Genomic DNA, 24,525 nt, shown 5'->3' with positions numbered 1-24,525 from the left:
ACGTGCTTTATTTTGCGTGCGGCAGCAGCTTCAGCTGACACGGAGAGGAGGACCGCGGCGTTATTGTCGTTTCATTTGTCCAAGTGTCGCCTGACCTCAGCACGCGGACGTGGACTTCGCGGCCGAAAGGACCATATAGACCGTTCCGTGGTGACTGTGTCGTGCGTTTCTCTGCAAGCAAGCACTGCACGACTGAATCGCACCTGCCGCGGAGCATGGTCAACAAAGACTGATCAGCACTGCGCCTGTGTGCGCCCACAAACAGAGCCGAAGCTGCACACGATTCCTCAAAGACATCTGTTTGTTTAAAAGACCTCCGTGGGCTCAGGAGGCTGCTGCTGCAGGAGAAGGTTTGCGTGCACGAAATGTGAAGTCCGGATCGGCCGAACCCGACCGATCCGTGCCTGCCAGGTTTAATTATAACACGCTTGCTTGCGCTTCTTTTTGCTTGGATATCCAATACTAGATCCTGCAGCTGCTCGAGAGACGATCAGGCCTTCATCGATCCTTTAGTGATCTAAAAATAACAGCACAATCTAAACACAATCACACGTCCCGGTAAGAGCAGTTTGACGGTCACCGTCAGCAGTCCCGGGGGTTCGATGTCCCCATAAAATAATAAATAATAATAATAAAAATAATAAACACAGCAGCATGTGGGTCACTCCCGAAGATGTGTTACTTGCTGGCGCGTTATGGATCACCGAGAGAGCGAACCCGTATTTCATCCTCCAGAAACGGAAGGGCCACGGGGATGGAGGCGGAGGACTGGCGGGTGAGTACCATGTTTTGTAAGCTGTTGTCATGACTCCGTAAGGGGGAAAAATCCAGTATTTCGTGTAAATTTGGGAAGAGAAAAAGGTCAGGTGATGGTCAGCTGCACGGTGACAGTGTGTCAGGCTTAACCGCAAGTCGATGCTGGACGGCAAAAAATAAATAAATAAAATGGAAGAGCACGTGACCAAGCAGCTGCCAGACGGCCTTTCACCTGGTCGCGTCTTCCTGGGAGAAAAGCTGAGCCTGCTTCTCTCACAGACCTCCTTCATGCCGGTGACAAACTGCGACCTAGGGCGCTGACATCACACAGAGGGAGGGGGGGCAAAGAGCAGATCCTTCAGTGTGTGGGATCTACTGTCTGCTTACACAACTTCCACCCACCGACCCACCCATATTGGAGGTCCATAATATGGTTTAAAATGTCTCAGGGTGTTCCTGCCTGCAGTGGAAATTAGATTCCATCCATCACAACAACAACAACTATTGCAACTGTGGTTTCAGCTGTGCAGCTGCTAATGGCTGTGAAGCCTCAACAACAGTGAATCTGTTTGAGTCTGTTTGCTTGCTCATGCTGAATCATTCCCCCTGCTTCATTCTCTCACTCTTCCTCCTCCTCCTCCCCCCTCCTAGCTTGTTCCATCCAAAATGGGTCAAGCAGGAGGCACAGGAGAGCGACAGGTTATGGTGATGGCAGGATATGTTTTTTATTTAACAGTTTAGAACTTAAAGAAGACTGTTTTACATAGTTTTCGTACATGAGGGATATTGTACTGTGTGTGGTGATTCTGTGATGAAATAGCAGCATTCAAATTAGTTCAGGGGATGTGTTTCATATAGGAGCATCTTAAACAGCTGCTCAGACTCCTTGTGATCCAGAGCTGAAGAGAAAGTGATGCTTTTGTCAGTAATCGGTGTTCATCAGTTCTCACTCTCTGTCAGTCAGTGTCACCGCCCACTGAGCTCTAACACCTTGAACTGTGACAAGACTGAAATCTCTGAGGACCACTGTGACTGAGGAGTAGGTGAGGTGGGGGCCGGTTTCAACTGTTATACAGTAAAAGGCAGTGAGGTACATCCTGGTTCGGTCGATCCAGGATGTACAACGCGGATGTCTGACGCAGATTGACAGACAACCACAGATTTTCACATTCACACCTTCAGCCTTTGAACACAATTAACACGATAACTGTCCTGCACGAGCAGTTTAGCTGTAATGAGCGACACAGGAGGTGAATTCATACGTGCCTTCAGTGATGTCAGATAAACACTGTGCTCGGCTAATCAAGTTTTAGTTTCACCTCGGAGTGTAGTACGCTGAAATTTATTTGCTTCAAACACTGAGGGGCTGTGTAACGCAGAGGCTGCACAGATAATCAGTCCTGCTGATGACGCTCCCACAAAAGTAGTAAAAATGTAATTGTGTTACGGTCCAAGGTGAAACTAAAACTTAATTGGCTGGCTTTTCTCCTTTTCCTGCGTTGGCTGAGTGCATCTGAAGTCATTAGAGCCGCATGAACGTATAGTATAATTGTCGTCCTTGGACAAATGATCGTCTTGTGAATTTAAAATGACAAATCCCACCGTACACGTCTTAATAGTGGCTCCGTTTAAAAATCTTTAGAGATTTTCACAACACAGCAAGATTTTGTGTTGCATAGATTTGCTGTAATTATCTGGTGGATCAATGTTACAGTGAATTTCCTGAATATGTAATACAGAAACCAGTTTTAGGCAGAATAAACGGACTTTAATTCATTTTTTAACACAGTCTATTAAATTAAATGCAAATAAAGAGATGCAAGTATTATAAGTATAATAGTATAATATCTGATCGCAGGCATATTTGTGTCATCTCGTCACCATTTCCCCAGCCTTATTCCCATAAAGGAGGCCGGTAAACATTAGGGTTCTTCTCAATTCCAGAAAAAGACGAATATTACAAATTTAGACACTAATATTGGTAATATGACCTGCTATCATATTGATAATTAGACCCGCTGCCTTCTCTTCTCGGTCTCTAGTGTGTCCTTGCTGTGGCAACGCAGAGTGTGCTAAGTGGTGCTGGAAGATGATGTCATTTTTATGTAAAAGCTGAGCTTGCTGACTTGCATTGTGTGCCAGTTGGCACGCAGCACCCAGTGACACTGGCACTGCCCTCAGTCCTTTCAGGGGTAGGAGAAGCCATCAGCAGCACCGGACTCGAGCCTTTTACAGATCAGCATATTCATCTTGACCGAGCTGCAGCTCCCATGTCTCAGAGCTGGAGGGAGGTGGAAAATGGAAAATATGTGCTTGCTTTAGCTGCTTCAGAAAAACTTTGGGTTATGTGAGTCTATGGGTGTCAGCATCATAAAATATGAGGACCAACCCTGCACGAGCAGTTGCAGAACTTCTGCATTGTATGTAGAGAAACGGATAACTAGCCCTTTTTGATAATATAAGGCTGGATACATCCAAAAGAAGAGGAAGATGTATCGACACAGTGAGAGCCACTTTCACATCAGTTTTTCTCTTTTTTTTAAATATTTTTTTTTATCAGCATTATAAAAGACCTCTCACTTCTTCACTGTAACCCCTCAAAGAGCCACTGAAGACTCAAGAAAAGCCTGTAGGATGAAAGATGTTAGCCGTGTGGGTGCTCATAAACGGGGTCTGTAGTGGTTAAGAATAGTAAGAATGCAAAAAGTACCACATTTATTGGCCTTCCTGTAATATTTGCTTTTTCCTCTACATGCTTATCACAACTGTGAAAATGAACCAGTTTAAGATATAAAGGTAGTCGGCTGGGCTACCAAATGAGCTGTAAAAGGCTGGGAATCTCAGATTTACAGTGTATAAGCTGTACTTGCAGCATATGAGCTAACAGCGCTGCACATATAATGCAGGCTGGGAGGAGTCTGCTCACTTCAGTGTTGAACTGTTGATGGTCACATGCTGTATGATCAGCCTTTACAGTAACAGGGTAGAATATGAAATTCAGAAAGGAAGGAAATTTAAAAATGCACAACAAAATGTGTTTTTATCAGATGTAAAAGCACTGAATATGCCTATTGTGAAACTCGTTACACAATTGTAGACAGTGGTGCTTTTAGCATAAAATGACACCAAGTACAACACACTATTTCACAACCTGATAATAAGTAAATGTTTGCCTGGTGCAAGTGTGTCGTGCCGGACAGATTCCCTTATCTTGTGCTTTAAGACGAGTCTTTGATGTGAGCAGGCAGAGAGATGTGGCGAGGGAAAAGCAGAAAAATGTGTCTAATATCTTAAATTGATGCAGTGAAACATTTCATGTGGTGAAGATAAAGATCCAGCCTTGTCTTGGCTTTCTGTTATCTGAAACGGTATTGATTGTAATTCCGGGGAAGAATGTGGCCTTTTGTTTGCTTAATATAAAATCCCACACCAGCAGGGCCTCCGACTCTGCTCACCCAAGCAGAAAGAGGATGTAAACAATGGAGAAATGTATTTATACCAGTGCTGTCAGCTTGGTTTCCTGTTCTTCTGCTGAGTGAAATGCGTTAATGTTTCAGAGAATGTGGTTTGTTTCCCTCTAACAATGAGGATCTCTGATTGTGTCTGAGCGGAGAAGCACAAAACATCACATGATTTCAGTTCAGGGGATGATTGCTCTGAGTTTTCCAGCCACATGCTGGATGCTACACAGCTTCATGCTGGTTGCGCACCCACTGCTTCAGTCTGTGGAAGGAAATGTCAGCGTAAAGGCAGAGGTTTGATTTGGAACAAGCAGTCACATGAACTTTGGTTTGATGAGTTAATGCTGCTGGGGTGTGGTTTTTGGGGTTGCTTATCGTACACTTGATAAAAGATCTATCGCGATAAAGACGGTGAAATGACTGATCTCCTGTATACAGCGCCGCGGAAAGTCACAATATTCATTTCTGTATTTTTTTGCTTCCAAGGAGATAGACTTTCTCTTTTTTTCCTTCTTTTTTTAAAGGACTCTTGAGCAACAGTTCTCCAGGCTGTTCATTGAGACACTGGCTCATTGTGAGCCCGGTCCTTCTACCTGATCATTTTTAGAGGATTTTTTTTAAGCTACTTATGAATTTTCAAGCACCAAAAAAAAGTAACCAACTCAAGACATGAATCAGTGTTATGTCTACACATAACAGACAACCTTTACTGTTGTAAAAGCACATCATTTGTTTTGCTGGATCAAAAAACTGGCTTATCTTGCTATGGTGTGCTTTTTAAACTTTTAAATTGAGAAGTCGAAAAAAGTGGAGAACAGAATAAGAAGTGGTAGGTCTAAAAAAAATAAAATAAAATAATCCACAACAAATGAACAGTGTCTGAAAGTTATGTGCTTAAGAAATAATAGTCCAGAGCTGATCAATCAATCTGGCTGTCAAGAAGATCTTCATAAGACTGAAGACTGAGGTATGCCACATTACACAAGATCTGGGCTGAAATCAGGAAAGAGGTACAACAATGAGTGTCTACAGCTATGGACTGGCCTATCCAGACCTCCACGTGTGGGATCATCTTTACATCCAAAGACGAGCTTTGAATGTCCTTCAAGAAGCCTGGAGAACTGTTCCTGAAGACGGCCTAAGAGAGTTCAGGCTGTGTTGAGGAATAAAGGTGGTCATACCAATTATTGACTTTCGATCTCATTAGAGTTATACAAATTCTTATACAGTTTTGTTTGTCGTATATACTGTATTTCCATGCCTATTTCATTAATTTGCTGCACCTGTATCCCACTTATGTAGCAAAATTGAAAGAAATGAGGTGTGGCTAAAGACTTTTGCACAGTATTGTATAAAAATTGGCAAAATGGGTCCAAAAATAGCTGAACAACTGTCTTTCCTGCTGTTTGCTTTGGGTTTCACTTTAAACTATATGAACCAAGCTCAAGGTGGTCATAGAAGTTCAGTGGTCTCACCTGAGTTTCCTGCGTTAAACCTCAAAGCAGACGCCTCCTCAGGCTAAGCTATTCATACCATGCAACACACAACTGAGTCTCTTTTTTCTTTTTCTTTTTTTTCCCCTCCTCAGACTCCAGGAGTTCATACTTGGACACTGAATTTCTACCTATCACATCTATTTTTGAGACAAATTACAAAATGCTGATTATTTAGCACATTAAAGTCCTCTCTGAGGTGTGCATTTTTTAACCTCGTCAACGTTCTTGTGTCGAAGAGGAAGTTGTCTTCACACTCATAACAGTTTTGCTGTTTCTCTCAGCGGGGTAAACCAAAGTGTGGATTATCTCACTGGTTTCGTGGTGTATAGGACTCCAGTCACCTCTGGGTGGTTTACTGCTTTGTGCAGGCGCTTCTCAAGGTTCAAGATGTTGCAAGTATGAGTCAGTATTTTTGTTTATTTGTCTACGGCTGGAGTTCTCAGGAAACAGCTGTTACGCATGATCTGTAACATTTGGCATAAGTGTAACTAAAGAAGTACACAGCAGATATCAGTCAGGTTAACCAGCTTTTTGATGAGGCTTCTTGATCTGTTCTGCTTTTGAGAGGTAAGAGGAACTGATAAGTAGGACTGTAAAAAGAAAGGCAGAGGCAGAATTTACATGAGTACAGAGATGAGAGAGCAGAGCGGTCAGTGAGTCTAATCCATGCAGATGTGCTTATTTTATTAGTTCTCTCTCAAACTGCTTTTCCCCCATGAAAATTCAGCTTCCTTCGTTTGTCTCGTTTCCCTCCTCCCTCTCTTGCTGTCTGTGTGACTCATACTGTGTGTGCTCTGATGAGCAGCAGAACAAAAATAACCTGTCTCTCATGGCACTTAATTTTTTTATGCTTAATATAGTGCAAAAATCACAGCAATAGAAGTCTCAAGACACTTTGTGTTGGAAGACAAATACCCTAGAACTGATAGAAATCCAAAGACACCCTATGAGTAAGGATTCTGCAATGCTGGGGGATATTTTTACCATTTTCATTTTAATGTAGGAGACTTCGAGCAGAAGCAGAGTCGGGGAGGCTGCCTGTCTCCAACATGGGTTGAAGGGCTGACTGCAGAAGAGAAAAGAAAGGCACAGAGAGACACCAAACAACAAACTTGGGGGGGGGGGGATCACGTCGTGCAAAAATTCATGTGTAGGTTAAAGAATAGAAGTGCTCAGTGCATCATGGGAATTCCCCCAGCAGCCTGAGCTTATAGCTGGGAAACTGAAGGACGATTCAGGGTCAGATGATCCAGCCTGAAGTATTAGTCTTATGAAAAAGAAAACTTTGAAGCTTAATCTTAAAAATAGAGAGGGTGTCTGTGTCCTGGACCTAAACTGGGAGCTGGTTCCACAGGAGAGGAGCCTGATGGCTGAAGGCTTCTGCCTCCTGTTCTACTTTTAGAGACTCGAGGAAGCAGAAGTAAGCCTGCAGTCTCAAGAACTGAAGTGCCCTGCTGGGATATCAGGAGTTTGTATGTGAGGAGAAGGATGTTAAATTTACTTCTGAATCCAACAGAGAACCAGCAAAAAGAACACAACAGTCCCTGTTAGGACTCGAGTTGCACCCATTTGGAACAACTGAAGGCTTTTCAGACATCCTGATACTAGGAAATTATAATAATCCAGCCTAGGAATAGTAGAAAACTAGCCCAGAAAGCCAGCTTAATAAAAGAAAAGTCAGAAACAAAGCAGAAGGGAGCAGCATATCTTACCTTTTACACTTATGGTAAAATAAAGCAAGCAAACCTTGGCATCCCCACAGAGCGAATTCTGATAAAATCACCGGTGTTTTTTTCTAGTTTCTTTAAGATCCAAAGGCACATATAGAGGGTCTGCCTTTGTAAAGAACACTCGGAGGTCAAAAGGCAAATTTAATAGGAGAATAAACACCCTGCTGGTCAGTTGTTTTCTGCAATCTGATAAACCTGATGGGTTCACACTAATGGGCTACAACTGACTTATAAATTATTAACTGACTTATTAACCACTATTAAGGCCATTAGTTCATAAATGCCTCGTGCAGAATGGCTCGTGTAGAACGTGTGATTATATGCAGTCATTTCTCACCCGGCACAATCATAACTGTCAGACCACACGTAAAGATCACGGGTGGGTATATGGTTGAAAAAGTGAAAGCGTTTAATGCAGAGCAGAAATGTTTTTAGCCACAGGATGTTTTTGTTGTACTCAAACCACAAGACCTCATGGTTTTCCCCTTTTGCTTAAGCATAACAGCATGGTATACAAATGTAAATACATGTTATTTGTGTATAGATGCACATGGTTGCACATTTTTAGCAGGACTTTTGTGTTGCCGCCTAACAGACTTCTTTCTGTAGTAAATGTATTCTGGGCTCTTGCAGGTTTGCTTGTTGGGACCTTGGATGTTGTTCTGGACTCGAGCGCTCGGATGGCCCCGTACAGGATCCTCTACCAGACTCCTGACTCTTTAGTTTACTGGATCATTGCTCATGGTACGTGCAGAACAACTGAAAGAAAAGCAAACTTACAATTGAAAATGTATGTTGTGCACCAATTCTACACATTTTAGCATCACATATGTGGGCCACTCCACTACAGACCCATCTGCAATCCTACCACCAGCTTTCACGCAGCTCCTGATGGTTTACCTTGCTGCTGTCACCCATGTTAGCTGCTGAATGCAAGGTGTTACATTGTGCGCTGGTGGTTTTAAAGGATTACGGGCAACGGTGCAAGAATCTGTGGTTTTCAGCCAATTGCTTGATGTAGTTTCATTGTGATTCTCATCAGGTTCTCACAGTAGTCCAATCTGCTACTTACCACAGACTGTGGCAGTAAATCATGCCATTTAGCAGCAATGCACTTTTTAGAAGCAGAACTCTTCTTTGCACCAATATTAAACCAAGTATGTAAATATTCCCGCTTTGGGCTAAGAAATGCATAAGCACTTCTTAATAGAGCTGAACGACTTCTGAGACATTTCATTTTAATTTTGTGTTAATTGCATTATTGATTACAATTTCCTAAAGGTCTGGAAAACTGCTGATCATAACACACAGGCAGAAGTTGGAAGCAAGTCGCAAAGAACGCCACAGACAAAAGTGAAGCCACAACTTCAGCAACCCCAAAGCCTGCTTTAGGGACCTAATAAGTTACATCCAGTAACTACTCTTTTCCAAGCAAACATTTTTATTATTATTCACACAAATTTCTAATCAGCCAATCACAGATCAGCTACTCAGTCCATTTAAGTATGTATTGAGTTTATGTCAAAATGACTTGCAGAAGTTCAAACAGACCATCAAAATCGAGCAGAAGGGGGATTTAGGTGACTCTGAACAAGGTTGGTTGTTGGTATCAACAGGCTGGTCGGAGTATTTTGACAGGCTACAATAACTCAAGTAACCACTTGTTACTTAGGATATGCAGAAGAGCATCTCTCGAACCTTGAAGCAGGTGGACTACAGCAGCAGAAGACCACACCAGTCTGGTCAGCTGAGAACAGGCAACCGAGGCTAAACCAGTTCACACAGACTGGAAAAATGTTGCCTGGTTTGGCAGCCTTTCTGTGGACATTTTATTTGTGTGTAGCGAGAGTGATATCAATTCTCCAAACTTCAGGGAGTTTAAAGAAATTAATCACATAGACAACTGCCGAGCAGGCTGCTCTGATAGCTGAGTTAATGTCACACTTAATGAAGATGAGGCATGATTGGTAAACAGGCAAACGGATTTTGTTCTGAACACGTGTAACAGCGTATTTAATTAGGTCGTTATCTACCAAATACAAATGTGAGAGTACCATTTCTGCTCTCTATCTGAAATGGAGGCCTACAGAGGACTTGCTTGGCTCTGAAATGCCATTGGCTCCCCTCGCCTCTCCCTCTCCTCCCCTCCCAGTTCTTAATTCCTCCCCCCCAGAGATGGCAGGCGAGTGGAGCAGCCTGGCAGACATGGCTAATGCAGTCAATGTGCACTCACTGAAGGGCTGTTTTGCAGCAGTGTTCAGGGATAATGGCCCACAGTAGCAGCCATTACTGCAATCAATTTCTCCCATGACCAGAAAGATCAGTTTTAATCTCACTGCTCAGTTCTAACTAAATTGCCATGATATCCTTTCTGTTTTTTGTTTGTTTGTTTGTTTTGGGTTTTTTTTTTTTTTTAAAAGAGCATGTAATCGTTTTCTTGACTTTCACCGATACCTCTGTCCTTATTTACCTGTCTTATTAACTGCAGTGCTCTGCTGAAGAGGTAAAATATCTACTGGGAGGCTTTTAAACAAAATAGAAAAACATATTTTAAAAACATGTGTGTGTGGCTTTGGGGAACAACCCTCTGTATCACTTTTGAAACATTACGCCTTCATATGAACTGTGATTGCTTTCACAGGAACCTCCCGCAAAGAGATCACAGAGCACTGGGAGTGGCTGGAACATAACCTGCTGCAGACTCTCTCCATCTTTGAGAATGAGAATGACATTACCACGTTTGTCAAAGGAAAGGTCCAGGTAATGACTCTGACTGTACAATCGTGAGGTTAACTTGCATTCCTACTAACGGCCAGCAGGGGGCGACTCCTGGGATTGCAGAAAGTCTATGAGAAAACATCTCCTATCACTTTACTAAACACTTTTAACTTTAAGAAAGCTTGTTGTAAAGCAAGTAGTGCAGATGAGTCCACAACAGCAATGTGGATGTGTGGGTTGTCTGCAAAAACCCAACAACCTTCAGAGGTTTTTGTTTAAATTGAGGTATTTGTAATACACCCTAAGCATTTCACCTCATGCCTGTTGTGCTGTCTCTCTTCATCATGCTGCAGGGTATCATAGCGGAGTACAACAAGAACCACGATGTCAAAGAAGACGATGACACAGACAAGTTCAAGGAGGCTAGCGCTAAGTTTCGTAAACTGTTTGGGATGCCCGAAGAGGAGAAGCTGGTCAACTATTACTCCTGCAGCTACTGGAAGGGAAAGGTGCCTCGGCAGGGATGGCTCTACCTCAGCATCAACCACCTCTGCTTCTATTCGTACTTGCTGGGGAAAGAAGGTTGGACATTACCCAATTATACTGTCTTCAGTAATGTCTTATTTTTTTCCTGTTTATCGAAAGGACCTCAACCTGCAGAGATCTGAACAAGTCTTTTCAAGATTATATCGTGAAACGCTGTTGTGCCTTAAGCCATTATATTTTTCTTATATTCTTTGAAGTTATAGCCTTTCACAAAGCTTAAACCATATATTTAATGCTACTTTAGTTCACTGATATTAAAAGTATGTCCTGTTTTTTGGGGGGGCTTTTTTTTTTCTTACTTTCAGTCAAAATGGTGGTGCGTTGGGCAGATATCACGCAGCTGGAGAAGAGCGCCACCCTTCTTCTGCCTGATGTGATCAAGGTGAGCACGCGTACCAACGAGCACCTCTTCTCCGTCTTCCTCAACATCAACGAGACTTTTAAGTTAGCGGAGCAGCTGGCCAACATCGCCATGCGGCAACTGCTCGACAACAAAGGCTTTGAGCAGGACCGCTCGCTGCCCAAGCTGAAGAAGAAATCACCCAAGAAGGTCTCAGCACTCAAGAGGTAGGTCCTGGTGCAGAGCATTACTGCTTCTTTGCTTTTAGAACTACTGAATATCTACAAGTTTCTGTTATCTTATGTGAGAAATTTGCATCTTTCAGAGATCTGGATGCGAGAGCTAAGAGCGAGCGCTACAGAGCACTCTTCCGTCTGCCCAAAGATGAAAAACTGGACGGTCACACAGACTGCACCCTGTGGACTCCCTTTAACAAGATGCACATCCTGGGACAGATGTTTGTGTCCACCAACTACATCTGCTTCACCAGCAAGGAAGAGTCGCTGTGTAGCCTCATCATCCCCCTACGGGAGGTGAGTCATTCTGTTTATTAACAGCTTCAAAGAATAAAAATAAAAACAAGAAAAACAGCAGATCTTGAAAATCAGACCCACAACTTGAAGCTCAAATAAGCGGCTTGACAGTCGTTTATCTGACTGATATTGGTGTGTGTGTGGGGGGGGGGGGGCTGTCACTTCCCATCTGCTCTTAAACACAGTGTGTACATAATGCAGCTGTCATGCTGAATCGCTGTCATCCATTTCGTTCACTGAGAGCTGTAGACTGGCGTTTTAACCATTTAGGAGTCATTTTCTGTATTCGTGTATAGCTTCGTCACTAAGTTCTAGCTAGTTTCAAATGTCACAACCTCGCTTAGAGGATGTGAGGAGAGTGGAGAGTCCCAGGTATGTAACGCCAGCTATCTGCCACCTAAATGGATCCCTGAGATCAATCCCCAGGCACCTCAGCCCCGGCGCCGTTCCTCAATAGGTCACATCATGGGGTAAGGCGAGGTCTCACTGTGGTTTCATGCTTAACCCCCTGTGATGTATTTCTTAATTTGACTCATGTGATGACTCGCATGGTCAATAGTGGGACAGTGACCTCAGACGGTGTCCAAAGGGACATTCCCCACTCGAGGTAAAATACCTAGAAATCTCCCCTATTTGTTCCCCATCAGCCATAAAAAGCTGATGGTTTATTGTCGTCACCCCACGGTGTGGTTGGGTGGGCGGCATGGACGCCCAAGTTTATGAATACGTTTTAAAGAAATACTCTGCTTTAATGTTTCCCTGTTTAATCAGTTATAATTATATCTGATGTCAGTCTTCACTGACAGACGGTGGCTCTCTTACAGCCGTAGCTGATGAGACGTCTTTTCTGGATCTGTCTCATTGTGCAACTGGAATTTGATTCGGATCTGGCTTACTATGAAAACTGTATCTTTGGATGGATCTGATGGATTTTGATTAGTCAACATCATTTAATGACTGAATCTCAATCTGTAAACAAAGTTCAGCATGAAGTGTTGCATTTAAAAAAAAAGTTACTTTAAACTGCATTTAATGCCATTTTGGAGACTTAAATACAATGCAGCCTCGTCAAATATTCAAATCATCTCCAAGATCCAACTATTCCAGACATTTTTCCATCAGTGTGACTGTGACTCTCCATAGCTGCATACATGGAGAAATATGTGCAGCTAAACACATTGTTTGGTCTTTGTTGCTCTAAAATTTTACTCCCGGCATCCTGCAGGTGACCATCGTGGAAAAAGCAGACAGCTCCAGTGTGCTGCCCAGCCCGCTCTCCATCAGCACCAAGAATCGCATGACCTTTCTGTTTGCTAACCTGAAAGACCGAGACTTCCTGGTGCAGAGACTATCCGACTTCCTGCAACAAACCACCTCTAAGACTTACCTGGAAAAAGAACTCACTAGCAGCCTGAACAGCTCAGATGATGAGGTAGGTAGTTTCATTCGGTCACTGTGACATCGTCCAGGTTAAAGCTTCAAAGGCTGAATAAGATTTATCTCCAGGTTTACTCCCAGCATGGATCCCTGCTGTCCAGCAGCCCTCAGCACAGTCTGGGCTCAGAAGGCGAGCGTAAATTTAACCTGAATGACAGCAGCGTGCCCACAGCCACACAAGCCCTCATGACCATGTATCGTCGCAATTCCCCGGAAGAGTTTAATCCGAAGCTGGTGAGATAAATTGCATTTTCTTTTTTTGCATTATAATTAAACTGCACGGTGGATTGATGCTAGCTGCATGTAAATTTTTGTTGCTTTCCCAATCAGGCGAAGGAGTTTCTGAAAGAGCAGGCATGGAAGAACCACTTTACCGAGTACGGACAGGGGGTGTGTATGTACCGCACAGAGAAGACGAAGGAACTCGTTCTCAAGGGGATTCCCGAGAGTATGAGGGGAGAGCTTTGGCTGCTTTTCTCCGGTGAGGAAATGTTCAGGGTGGGCAAAATTAGAGCCCAACCGATATTAGGTACTTTAAAAATCTGACATATTGGTCGATAACATTTTTTTTTTCTTTTAGACCCTATAAATAAACTTGTATCATAAAAAATGTATTATATGTAGTTACTGGTGAGTGCTTCATACGATAATAACACAAAGGAGTTTAAAAAAGTGGGTTTTTTTATGGTCACAAGTCAATGGATTATTCCTTTAGGCTGTGTTTGGATCAGCTGATTGTTGTTTTTGTGGCTTTCCAAACACCAGTTGCCAAGAGGAAGTTGCAGAGTGCCCTCTGGTGGTAAAACTGTGCGACAACAACACTCATAACAGTTGAAGGGTGTTTCTTCTGTCTGTTCTTCACTGTTTTAATTATCATTTATTGGCAGTTATTGATACTGATACAATGTATCGGCAAATGGCTGATGTCAGTCTGGATCTAGCAACAAATAAATAAATGGTACACTGTACCTGAGAGGCCTCACATAAGATTTTAGTTTTAAACCTTTTTATGTTTTACAAACTTCTAAAATGTTAGCGTTTTTAGCTCTGATAAATTTGCTAAGCACTGTCTATTACTCTAGTTGATTTTGATGTGCACAGTGATAGTTTCTAAGAAAATAATCAGCCACACATTTAAATAAATGTACAAATTTTCTTTCTGGGATTAAAACTTTGGTCTGATTATCAGAGTAAATATGGTTTAGAGACCTTTTTTTTTCCCTTTTGTTTCGTTTCTTTTTTGGGTGGGGGGGGGTGGTCTGAAAATCAATCTCAGATCTCACTTGAATTTGTGTGGAAAAGCTTGTACATCATTTTGCAATGCTTCAGATTACACAAGGCTCCTAACTGTCACAACATGTTACGCGTTCAGGTATGCACTTGCTCCAGACTTTCCTGTTAGCAAGCTTGCGTTCATCCTCGCCTGATTGGAGCCTGGTAAGCAGCAGCTCCTCCTCCTACTCTCTATGACCTACTTGTTGCTGCTGAAAGCAGTTTTCCTCACGGCAATCTATCCCGAGACGACAATTTACCGTGCTCCATTGAATCATTCAGCTGTTGCCAAAGTGTGTCTCATTTTAGAACAAATGGTTAAAAACCAGTTTGGCGAGGCTCTATTCTGGGGCAAATTCCAATAAGCGTGTTTAATGAAGTATGTGCACAGAGACATTACAGGTCCGTGAGGACTTTAATGTGTGTAATTGTGCTGCAAATTTATTCAGATGACTTGGAGGCCAATTGTAAACCTACAAATGGGTCTCTGAGCTACAGTATGTGCATGCCAAATAAGAATAATCTGTATTACAGACAGTTTTGTTTTTTTTTGCTGTTCATTTACTCAAATCAGGTTTCAGATCAGAGCTATGATGATTACACAATCAGTTGAAATACATATGATAATGCTTGTACTACTATTTTTGTTTGTTTTATTTTTTAAATTATTTATTAATGCATTTGGTTGTTCAGCTGTTGTAATTCCATTTGTCTGGGATCGAGAGAGTACAGCTGTCATCACACGCCTAAAAGATGTATTAGATTATTTAAGTTTATAAGTAAATATATTAGATCACTTACCTCTTCATGTGCAATCAATGAATCAGAGTTAGGTTTGGCATAGATTGGCTGCCCTACTGTGTTTTTCTTTAATTCTCGAATTTGTCTTTCACAGGAGCGATCAACGAGATGACCACCCACCCTGGATATTACGAAGACCTGGTGGAGAAATCGATGGGCAAATACAACCTGGCAACAGAGGAGATTGAGCGGGACCTGCACCGCTCTTTACCCGAGCACCCAGCCTTCCAGAACGAGATGGGCATCGCTGCCCTGCGCAGGGTCCTCACTGCCTACGCGTTCAGAAACCCCAACATCGGATACTGTCAGGTGCTCGCATGCTTGCTTTTTATTGGAGCGGCAGAAAAATCAGCAGTCCTTGACAATGCTTGATTTCTTCTTCTCTTCTTCGATTCCACAGGCCATGAATATTGTTACGTCGGTGTTGCTGCTTTACGCTAAAGAAGAGGAGGCTTTTTGGCTGCTAGTGGCGCTCTGTGAGAGGATGCTGCCTGACTACTACAATACCAGGGTTGTGGGTCAGTATATGGATGTCGTGTTCTCTCTATTTCACTTTTGTTTTCTGTGTATTTAACATTATTTTCTTGTACAGGAGCTCTGGTCGATCAGGGTGTGTTCGAGGAGCTGGCCCGTGAGTACATTCCTCAGCTCTACGACTGCATGCAGGACCTTGGTGTCATCTCCACTATTTCGCTCTCCTGGTTCCTCACCCTCTTCCTGTCCGTCATGCCGTTCGAGAGCGCGGTGGTGGTGGTCGACTGTTTCTTCTATGATGGAATCAAAGTCATTTTTCAGCTGGCGCTCTCCGTGCTGCACGCCAACATCCACCAGCTGCTGGGCTGCAAGGACGATGGGGAGGCCATGACCGTACTGGGGAGGTAAGAAAAGACGAAGCACTTCCTTTTTATTCAGTGATTTTTCTCTAGTGTTTCTTCATCATTAATAATTGTTAGATTCAGTATCTTTTACACACGTCAATCAGCCATGATTATCATTTTTGACACCGACTTTTTAAAACTTATCCATTGCAGGTATCTGGACAGTGTGACCAATAAGGACAGCACCCTCCCTCCCATCCCTCACTTGCACTCTTTACTCACAGACAATGGAGAACCACACCCAGAGGTGGACATCTTCAAACTCGTGCGCAGCTCCTACGAGGTAATAAACCTGGATCATGACGCGTGTTTCTAAGTTTGGTTTTGGTTATCTGAATTCACTCCAAAGATATGAACTTAGACTTTTATGGGATTTGTTTGGACTTTTACCTGATACAATCCATTTTTTGCGATTCTGCTTTTGTTTTGCTGTGATAACATTGTTTTACCACAGCCAAGCTGACCTATTTCACTTTTTTTCCCTTTCTGTCAGAAATTTGGCTCCATTCGTGCCGACGTGATTGAACAGATGCGTTTCAAACAGAGACTGAGGGTCATCCAAACCATCGAGGATACAACTAAACGCAATGTGGTGAGGAGATCATCTTACAGAATCTGGAATTAAGTAAATGTGTTGAGAGGTTTTTAATTGTTTCTTTTGGGCAGAATGCCAGTAGAGTGATCTGATCGTCTGTCCTACATTTACCCTGAATTTCATTTTCTCTCTTCTATTTTTAATTTGGTTATATAATGTTTCAGGTCAGAACCATTGTAACAGAGACTGACTTCAGTATCGATGAGTTGGAGGAGCTCTACGTGCTCTTCAAGGTGAGTTAAAGACAAATCCAGTGACTATAGATTTAAGCTGTGCTTACAATTTGCTTATACCACAGGTCTGTGTAGTAGAGGTGGGCCGATCGCTGCAAATATCAGTAACATTGATACTAATACTGGTATTGGATTGATACTAGTGCAATAGGATCAATACTTTGTTTCTCTCCAAGTTCAGTATGTAGTCCACTGAATTGTGTTAAATACATTCATCTTTAGAGGGGGTGGTGAAAAAATACACCTCAAACATGCACTATGAAAAATGTCTCAAGCTTTTTTTGACGACTGTCACGTCCATTGTATTTGTAACCTGTAGCACTGGCTACAGTTGACCCAATGAGCTTTAGAGACAGATACATTTACACTTAAAGTCTCCGATAAACTCAGGTTCAAAATACATGAGAAGGTATAAGATGTGTGGTTTTTTTGGGGGGGGGTTTATTAACTAATTATCGTTTCATTTTTAACTCCTCTTCATAATTTCTTTAGGCGGAGCACCTAACCAGCTGTTACTGGGGCGGCAGCAGCAACCCCACAGAGCGCCATGACCCCAGCCTGCCGTACCTGGAGCAGTACCGCATCGACGTGGAGCAGTTTAAGGGTCTCTTCAACCTGCTGTTCCCTTGGGCCAATGGAGCCCATTCGGAGCCCCTGGCTGTACGCTTCTTCCGTCTTCTTGACCAAAACGCAGATGCCCTCATCAACTTTAGAGAGTTTATCACCGGTTTGGGTAGGTACAGTAAGCTTTTAATCAATTCTTATTTTTCTCAATATTATCTCTATACAGTTAACAGCTTATAACATGACTGATGATGTTCAGCTAGCAAATTGTTTTTGTAATTTGGAGGTAGTTGGAGGTGTAATGTGGCAGATCTCTAAAGCTTTTGGTTGTTTGTAGGTGTTCTGTGTCACGGGGACCTCACTGAGAAGCTAAAGCTGCTCTACAAGATGCATGTCCTCCCTGGTGAGTGTGTTTGGATTCATTGTGGTGACCTTAGAAGGTCTAAAAATGATTTCACACTAGCTGTACAGAAAATGGGAAAGAGAAATGGTTATGCTTCTTGATTTATGTGTTTTGTTTTGTTTTTTCTCTCCATTCACTGTGGAAATTGCTTTTTTTAAAGGGCCCGCTTTAAGAAACCCCCTGTTGATATAAATTATACCCTGAAAGCTTTTAGCTGAATGCACCCTTATTTCTGGATTTTCATAACATTTTGTCATAGAAACCAAAGGTCCATTATTCGTGCATTTAACTAGTCTGGAGCAGTTGTTTTAAGCTTTTATTGTCCGATCCCACATGTTGAGGATATCAAGTTGAATTCTAAATCCTAACTTCTTTAACAGAAATGACTCATGAACAAGAAGAACCCGACTCTGCATTTGAAGCCACTCAGTACTTCTTTGAAGACATCACTCCGGAAACATCCGTCGGTGAGGTTTCGTTCTTTTCGTTGGGATTTAGATTTGTTTTGTTTTTGCGTGAGGAATTATGCTACATAATGATGATAACTTGGCGTGGTTCTCATGATATTTGCACGACTGAAACTTCTGTTGTGGTTATGCTTAGTCACGTGATCCTCACATCATGTGATTTGCGAATGATAGTGTGGTTGTATTTTCTTTGGGACCAAAGGCTTTGGATGCACGTTGTGCACACTGACCGTTATGAAGGAACAGCAACACAAATGAAAGTTTACACGTGTGTTTCAGCAGGTGGAGCATCCATCAAGTTGCCCCAGTTACAATCTATTAGATCAAAAGCTGTTGGGCGTAGGAAAAAACTGCTGTATAAATGCATGTGAATGAGGCTTGTAGTAAGAAAGCACAACAAGCTCAAATAGAGTAGAAAAGCGCTAAATAAGAACTATACAACTGCGTGAGTGAGTGAAGGTCCACAGCATGATGCTGTTTTTGAATATGTTGAGCATGAGTCTCTTAGCTATTATGAAGTTTAGAGAAGTAAACAGGCGCAGATCAAATCTGTGGTCAAATGACTTGGTGGTAACTTTCTAGTGCGTATACTTTTCTGCAGTCTTGTGAAAAAGAGTTTCCATCGGCCTCTATGCAGTTCTGTAAAATAAGAAGTTTTGTTAATGCAGTGCCGTAGAAAAAGGCTGAAAAGTGTAGCTTGTCTGGAAGGGTTACCAGGGGAAAGCCTCTTTATCTCTAAACAGAATATGACACAATGACTTAGGTTTGCAAAGGTCGATCTGAACAAACTGCAAGAGTCCTGGAACAAAGTCCTTTGATACCATGTTTAACAAAAGCCAATCAGATCATATGAGCAAAAACACTTCATACAAACTGCCAAGCACGGTGGTGGAAAACTGATGATCTCAGTTTGTTTAGCAGCAGCAGGACCATAGCACCTTGTAGTATGTAGTATTGTAGACCCAAATGTGAGGCTGTCTGTGTGACAGCCAAAGCTTGTCTGAAATTAAGTCATGCAACAGCACAATGACCCCAAGCACAGCAGAAAATCTACAACAGACTGACTGAAAAAGAAAAGAATCAAGGAGTCACAATGGCTCAGTCAAACTCTGGACTACAAATGCTGCTGCATGCTTTAAAATATAAATAAATTAGAATTTGTAATCAGACAACTGTTTGACCTCAACCTTCCTCTTTCTTCTCAGGCCATGACTCAAAGTGCAGAAATGAGAAGGATGATGGTTTTGTCAGAGTGACATTCAAAACTGAGAAAGGTAAATAACATGGTCACATGTATTACTGCATATAGGTCTGAATGTGTTATTCATGCTTTTCTTCCATGACCACGTTGAAAGGACTCTTAGATTTTCCTTTTAAAAAAAGTATGATTTAAGCTGGTGAACGATCACATTCTTTGTCCATTTCTGCAGTGAAGAAACTGAACACTCCTGATTACCGCCATTACCTGAAACTGTGGAACCAGGAGATGAGACCTAAACGGGAAAACACAAAAGACCTGCCGAAACTGAACCAGGTGAGACTTCATTTGCTGCACAGATTACTCAGCAGCGTGAAGACACAGCCATCAGTGACCTGTTTTTAATGTTTCTGTCCTGCAGAGCCAGTTCATCGAGCTTTGCAAGACCCTTTACAGCATGTTCAGTGAAGATGTGGCAGAGCAAGAGCTCTATCACGCTACAGCAACGGTCACCAGTCTGCTGCTGGAAATGGGAGAGGTGGGAAAGCTCTTCTCCTCCTCTTTCAGAAAGGACCACAACCAGGAGGGGAACTCGGAGCCGAGCGTGTGCATGAGAGACGTTTTAGATCCTAAAGGCACCCAGGAGGTCCAGGAGCTGGGGGACATTTTTGTCCCTGCAGGTCTTGAGAATAAGCCGAGCCCCTGTGAGGAGGGAAAGGGGGATGAAGACAGCGAGCAGCTGCCCCCTATGCAAGACATCAAGCTTGAGGACTCGTCCCCTAAAGACACGGGCACTTCCTCGGCTATGCTCATCTCAGACGACGAAACCAAAGATGACACTTCAATGTCATCTTACTCGGTGCTCAGCGCGGGCTCTCACGAGATGGACGAGAAGCTGCAGTGCGAGGACATCGCGGACGACACAGTGCTGGTGCGCAGCGACGGCGGCTCCAACGGCGAGAGAAGCAACCGGCCTCTCGGCGGGGGGCCTCACGACAGAGGCCTGCCTCACAGCACGAGCATCGACAAAGACTGGGCCATCACGTTCGAGCAGTTCCTGGCTTCCGTCCTCACCGAGCAGGCTCTCGTGCGGTACTTTGAGAAGCCAGTGGACGTGGCCGCTCGCATAACCAACGCCAAGAATGCCAAGAAAGTCGGGCGCCCCCTGTTGTCAACAAGTGACTATGAGATCTCGCTGTCTGGGTGAGGAGTTATCACTAAAGAACTGTCCTAAAAGGAAAACAAGAGTATAAATCAGTGGTGTTTTGTAAGGAGAATGAAGGTAAGCGTGTCTGTGTGTGTGTGTGTGTGTGAGTAATAGCTGAATGAATGGGACCAAAACCTCTCTTAGTAATGTATTTTAAAATAAATTAAAGACTTTTACAACAATCACTAGACTCTGTCCAGCTGAGAAGGAACAGAACATGCATATTACGGTTCGCTCAGATGAAATCCACGTGTACGTCGTAGCTGTACTTTATAAAATATCACGCATAGGTGTTAATACTGTAATCTCTATTACTCTTAGGCTATGTAGATGTAAATGTCAGTACAGTTCCAAACTGGGACATCAATAGTCTGCAGTGCGTACGATCACCTAACGTTATATCCGATCAAACTTGTTGCTTCCTTACTTTACGAATTCCATTGGCTGCTAATGAAAACATTTCTTTGTTTCTCAGTGGATGAAAATGTGAAAAACACAAAAGAAAACCCATGAAAATTCATAAGAGTGATTTTTTCCTGAGTTTCCATGTAAACTCTTTTCAGCACCTCTATAAATTTAACACAGTGTGTCACTTTGGCAAATTTCGTATGCATATTTGTATTTTCTGTGATGTTAACTTTCAAAATACGGTCCTTTTAAAAGCCCCAGTTCATTTTATCCAGTTATAATAACTAGTAGGAACCAACCTGTATAATTAAACTAATAAAAATAATGATGGGGAAAGGAGAAAAATGATCCACATAAACAGTTTTTCTTTCTTTTTTTTAATTAAGAAGACATCCAGTCATGCCTCGTTACTACAGACAAAAGTGTTGGTCGATGGTTCAGGAAATCAAAAAAAGTTGTGTGTTCAAGGAAAATGATTAGTACACTAAAATGCCGTTAAGAGCCTGCACTCTCTTTATGTTTACAGCAAAATCCACTAAGATATGTTTCCCTGCCTTCAGGCTAGCTGTTTTGTTTTTGCTTTTTTAAAACTTTTTTATCTTTATGCTCTGTACATTTTTACGTTGCTTTTTTTTAAAATTAAAGTTCTTTTTTGTGAATACTTTCAATTGTAAACGCCCAGTGTTTAATTTATTACTCTGGGTTCTGATGCATTGTATATCACTCCATCCTATTAAAGTTACAGTTTGAATGGTTCAATGCTGCACAGTAAAATGCCTCCAGTCTTCTTTCTTCTTCTTTCACTGACCTCATATTGCTGAGCGCCTACAGTCTGAAAACAAGGAGTGATACTGCCATCTGGTGGAAGATTGGTTAACATGCTGCTCTCCATTAATCCATCCTAAACACCATCTGCATCGTCAAAGGGCTGTTCATACACTCGCTGAACACTTTATTAGGTATCCTAGTACCGGTTTAGATCCCCTTTGGTCTTTAGAGCTGCCTCAGTTCTTCATGACAGAGATTCAAGAATGTGCTGGAAACATTCCTCACAGATTTTGGTTTATGTTGAGATGATGGCATCACACAGCTGATCCATGATCTGAGTCTTTTGTTCCACCTAATCCCAAAGTTGCTCTGCTGAACTGAACTTTGGTGACTGTGAAGCACAGTAAAGTCTGGCATTTCTGACCAGAGAACTGCTGCTCGCTGAATATTTTCTCTCTTTTTTTTTTTTTATCTGCAAAAATTAGGCTGTGTGGGGAAAATCGCTGTAGACCAGCAGTTCCTGAAATACTGTTGGTAACAGATTACTGTACTACTCTGTGCAGCTGGATTGTTCAGTGTTTTTGATTGTCTGTGGTGAAAGAGTACATGAATGTGTACTCTTTTACTCAGTTACAGTTCGTCTCTTTCTCCCTCCTGGACCGCACACTGTGGGGCTGTGGCCTAGGTTAACCAATCACAGCTCACTGAGCTCATTTACAGCAGGACTTTCTGCTGATTGTGAGGATTGTCTCTTCTCAGACAAATGATAGAGCTATAAATAATTAATCTATTAGAATTTGTTTTCTTCAGGCTCTTCAAATACATTTTAATTGTATTTTCTTACACTCCCTCTAATGTTCACCATCATAAGTGTATGTATACACATGTTCGGGCATTTCAGCTGTGCTTTATAATTATCTTATATAGGGAGGAACAGAAAAGGCTTGAGTTTCTCCATTCAGTTCTATTTATCTAACTCGACCCAACATTTTTTAATCTGCAGTGTTTATTATTAGTGTACGTTTTACATTGCCATTACTTTTTGCAATTTCATGCCTTTTCATGCCACGGTTAGCACTGTTGCCTCACAGCAGTAAGTTCCTGGGGCTTCTCTGTGTGGAGATGTTCTGTGGGTTCTCTGTTTTCCCCTCACAGACATGTGTGGGGTTAAGCTCACCAGGGATTGTAACTTCACTGAATTGCTATCGGTCTGTGATAGCCCTGTGTCACACTGTTCAGGGCAGGGGTGGGCAATTCCAGGCCCCTGCAGGTTTTAGATCTCACCTTGGGTCAACACACCTGAATCACATGGTTAGTTTGTTACCAGGCCTCTGGAGAACTGCAGGAGCTAATTTAGCCATTTAAATCAGCTGTGTTGGTTCAAGGACACGTCTTTTTGGACAAAACCTACAGGGACACTGGCCCTCGAGGCCTGGAGTTGCCCACCCCTGGTCCAGGGTATACCCTGCATCTTGCCCTGAGTATCCTGGGTTAGGCTCCAGTCCCTCCTGTAATGATGAAATGCAGATATAAGCTCTCTAAATATAGAGATATATCTGTAAGCTCTCTGAACCTCACCGTTTAAACAAAAAAGGGCTGAATTGAACTGGAAATACTCGGTGTAACTATAAGTATTGCAGTTTAATACAACACTGCAATGAATCGTTGTTTAGCATTTAATGAAGGTTGTTAAGCTTTAGTTGAAACAGTTTTTCAGGGGTATTTATTCAGTCTTGTAGAGGGTAGTTTGTGGTGTGCTCAAACCAATATGCAGAAAAAATGTTTAAAAACTAAAAATAATTTAATGACAAAAGAGATCTGATGATAGTAAACTTAATGGCGATAGTTTTAACATAGGGCTGTCGAATGGGACAGCATTAGTAAACGTTATGTGGGAATAATTCTCAATGTTTTTCTTGTCTTTGCTCTTTTTCTAAGAATCTACATTTTCCATACTGTTACGTACATACACCATGTGTGATGTAATGAACAGGAGCGACTGCTGGCAAACTGCTGAGAGGCCAAACATGGTGTGATGTAAAGTTCTTATCAGCTTCACTGTGAACTTCAGTCGCCAGCTGACGTCACCACACTCCCACTTCTGCCCCCCGGCCCAAAAAAGCACATCTTTAACATGAAATGTAAAAGCTGTTAGACTGAGACAGATAATAGAAATCATAAATGAGGGGTAACAGAGCAAAAACTGTATGACGCAACAATGCTGCTGATAGCACAGAGGGGTAATTTGCTGTGAGGCTCGACCATAAAGTCTGTGGAACAGATCTTGATTTAGCCGGTCAGCTCCGAACGCTCTTGATCACAAGCTTTTTGCTGTCATTGGCTGAGAGGGGAGACGAGCCTCTGGTGAACCCTGATACCGATCTGTTATCGCTGCTGCTTGTGGCACACAGTTCATCTGAACAGTTAAATAATTATTGAGACAATATTAAAGTCGGTCACAGATCCTGGATAGAAGAAAAATCCGCTGATAAACAAATTCTACCAAGTGAAATGAAAGAAAATGCACACTCCACAGACTATATTTGAAAGCATGAACATAACGTTTAGAAAGATCGTCATCAGTTAATGACACCTGTGGAAATTTGGATGGAAATAATCGTCAGTTTCACACACCCAAAAAACGGGGACGTTATATGGTTGTTTTTCTGTGTGAGGTGACTTGAACATTGACTTTCTGACAGTCTGTGGACTTT

The 24,525-nt window shown here is 42.4% G+C and overlaps 1 protein-coding gene across 1 annotated transcript; it reads left to right on the top strand.

Annotated features, from left to right (window-relative positions):
* tbc1d9 (TBC1 domain family, member 9 (with GRAM domain)) lies at positions 1 to 21,711 on the top strand. Its single transcript, XM_026171310.1, has 21 exons — positions 1 to 775; positions 8,077 to 8,187; positions 10,085 to 10,203; positions 10,515 to 10,743; positions 11,013 to 11,274; positions 11,373 to 11,580; positions 12,806 to 13,012; positions 13,087 to 13,251; positions 13,348 to 13,498; positions 15,185 to 15,399; positions 15,491 to 15,608; positions 15,683 to 15,968; positions 16,122 to 16,251; positions 16,462 to 16,560; positions 16,728 to 16,796; positions 17,289 to 17,529; positions 17,698 to 17,763; positions 18,144 to 18,230; positions 19,436 to 19,504; positions 19,661 to 19,764; positions 19,850 to 21,711. Exons 1-21 carry the CDS (start codon positions 655 to 657, stop codon positions 20,633 to 20,635), a joined length of 3,843 nt encoding a protein of 1,280 aa, XP_026027095.1. The 5' UTR covers positions 1 to 654; the 3' UTR covers positions 20,636 to 21,711.
* The last annotated feature ends 2,814 nt before the right edge of the window (positions 21,712 to 24,525 follow it).

Source organism: Astatotilapia calliptera, chromosome 6 (assembly GCF_900246225.1).
Source record: "Astatotilapia calliptera chromosome 6, fAstCal1.2, whole genome shotgun sequence".
Lineage (NCBI taxonomy): Eukaryota > Metazoa > Chordata > Actinopteri > Cichliformes > Cichlidae > Astatotilapia > Astatotilapia calliptera.
This window is presented reverse-complemented; position numbering and strand designations above follow the sequence as displayed.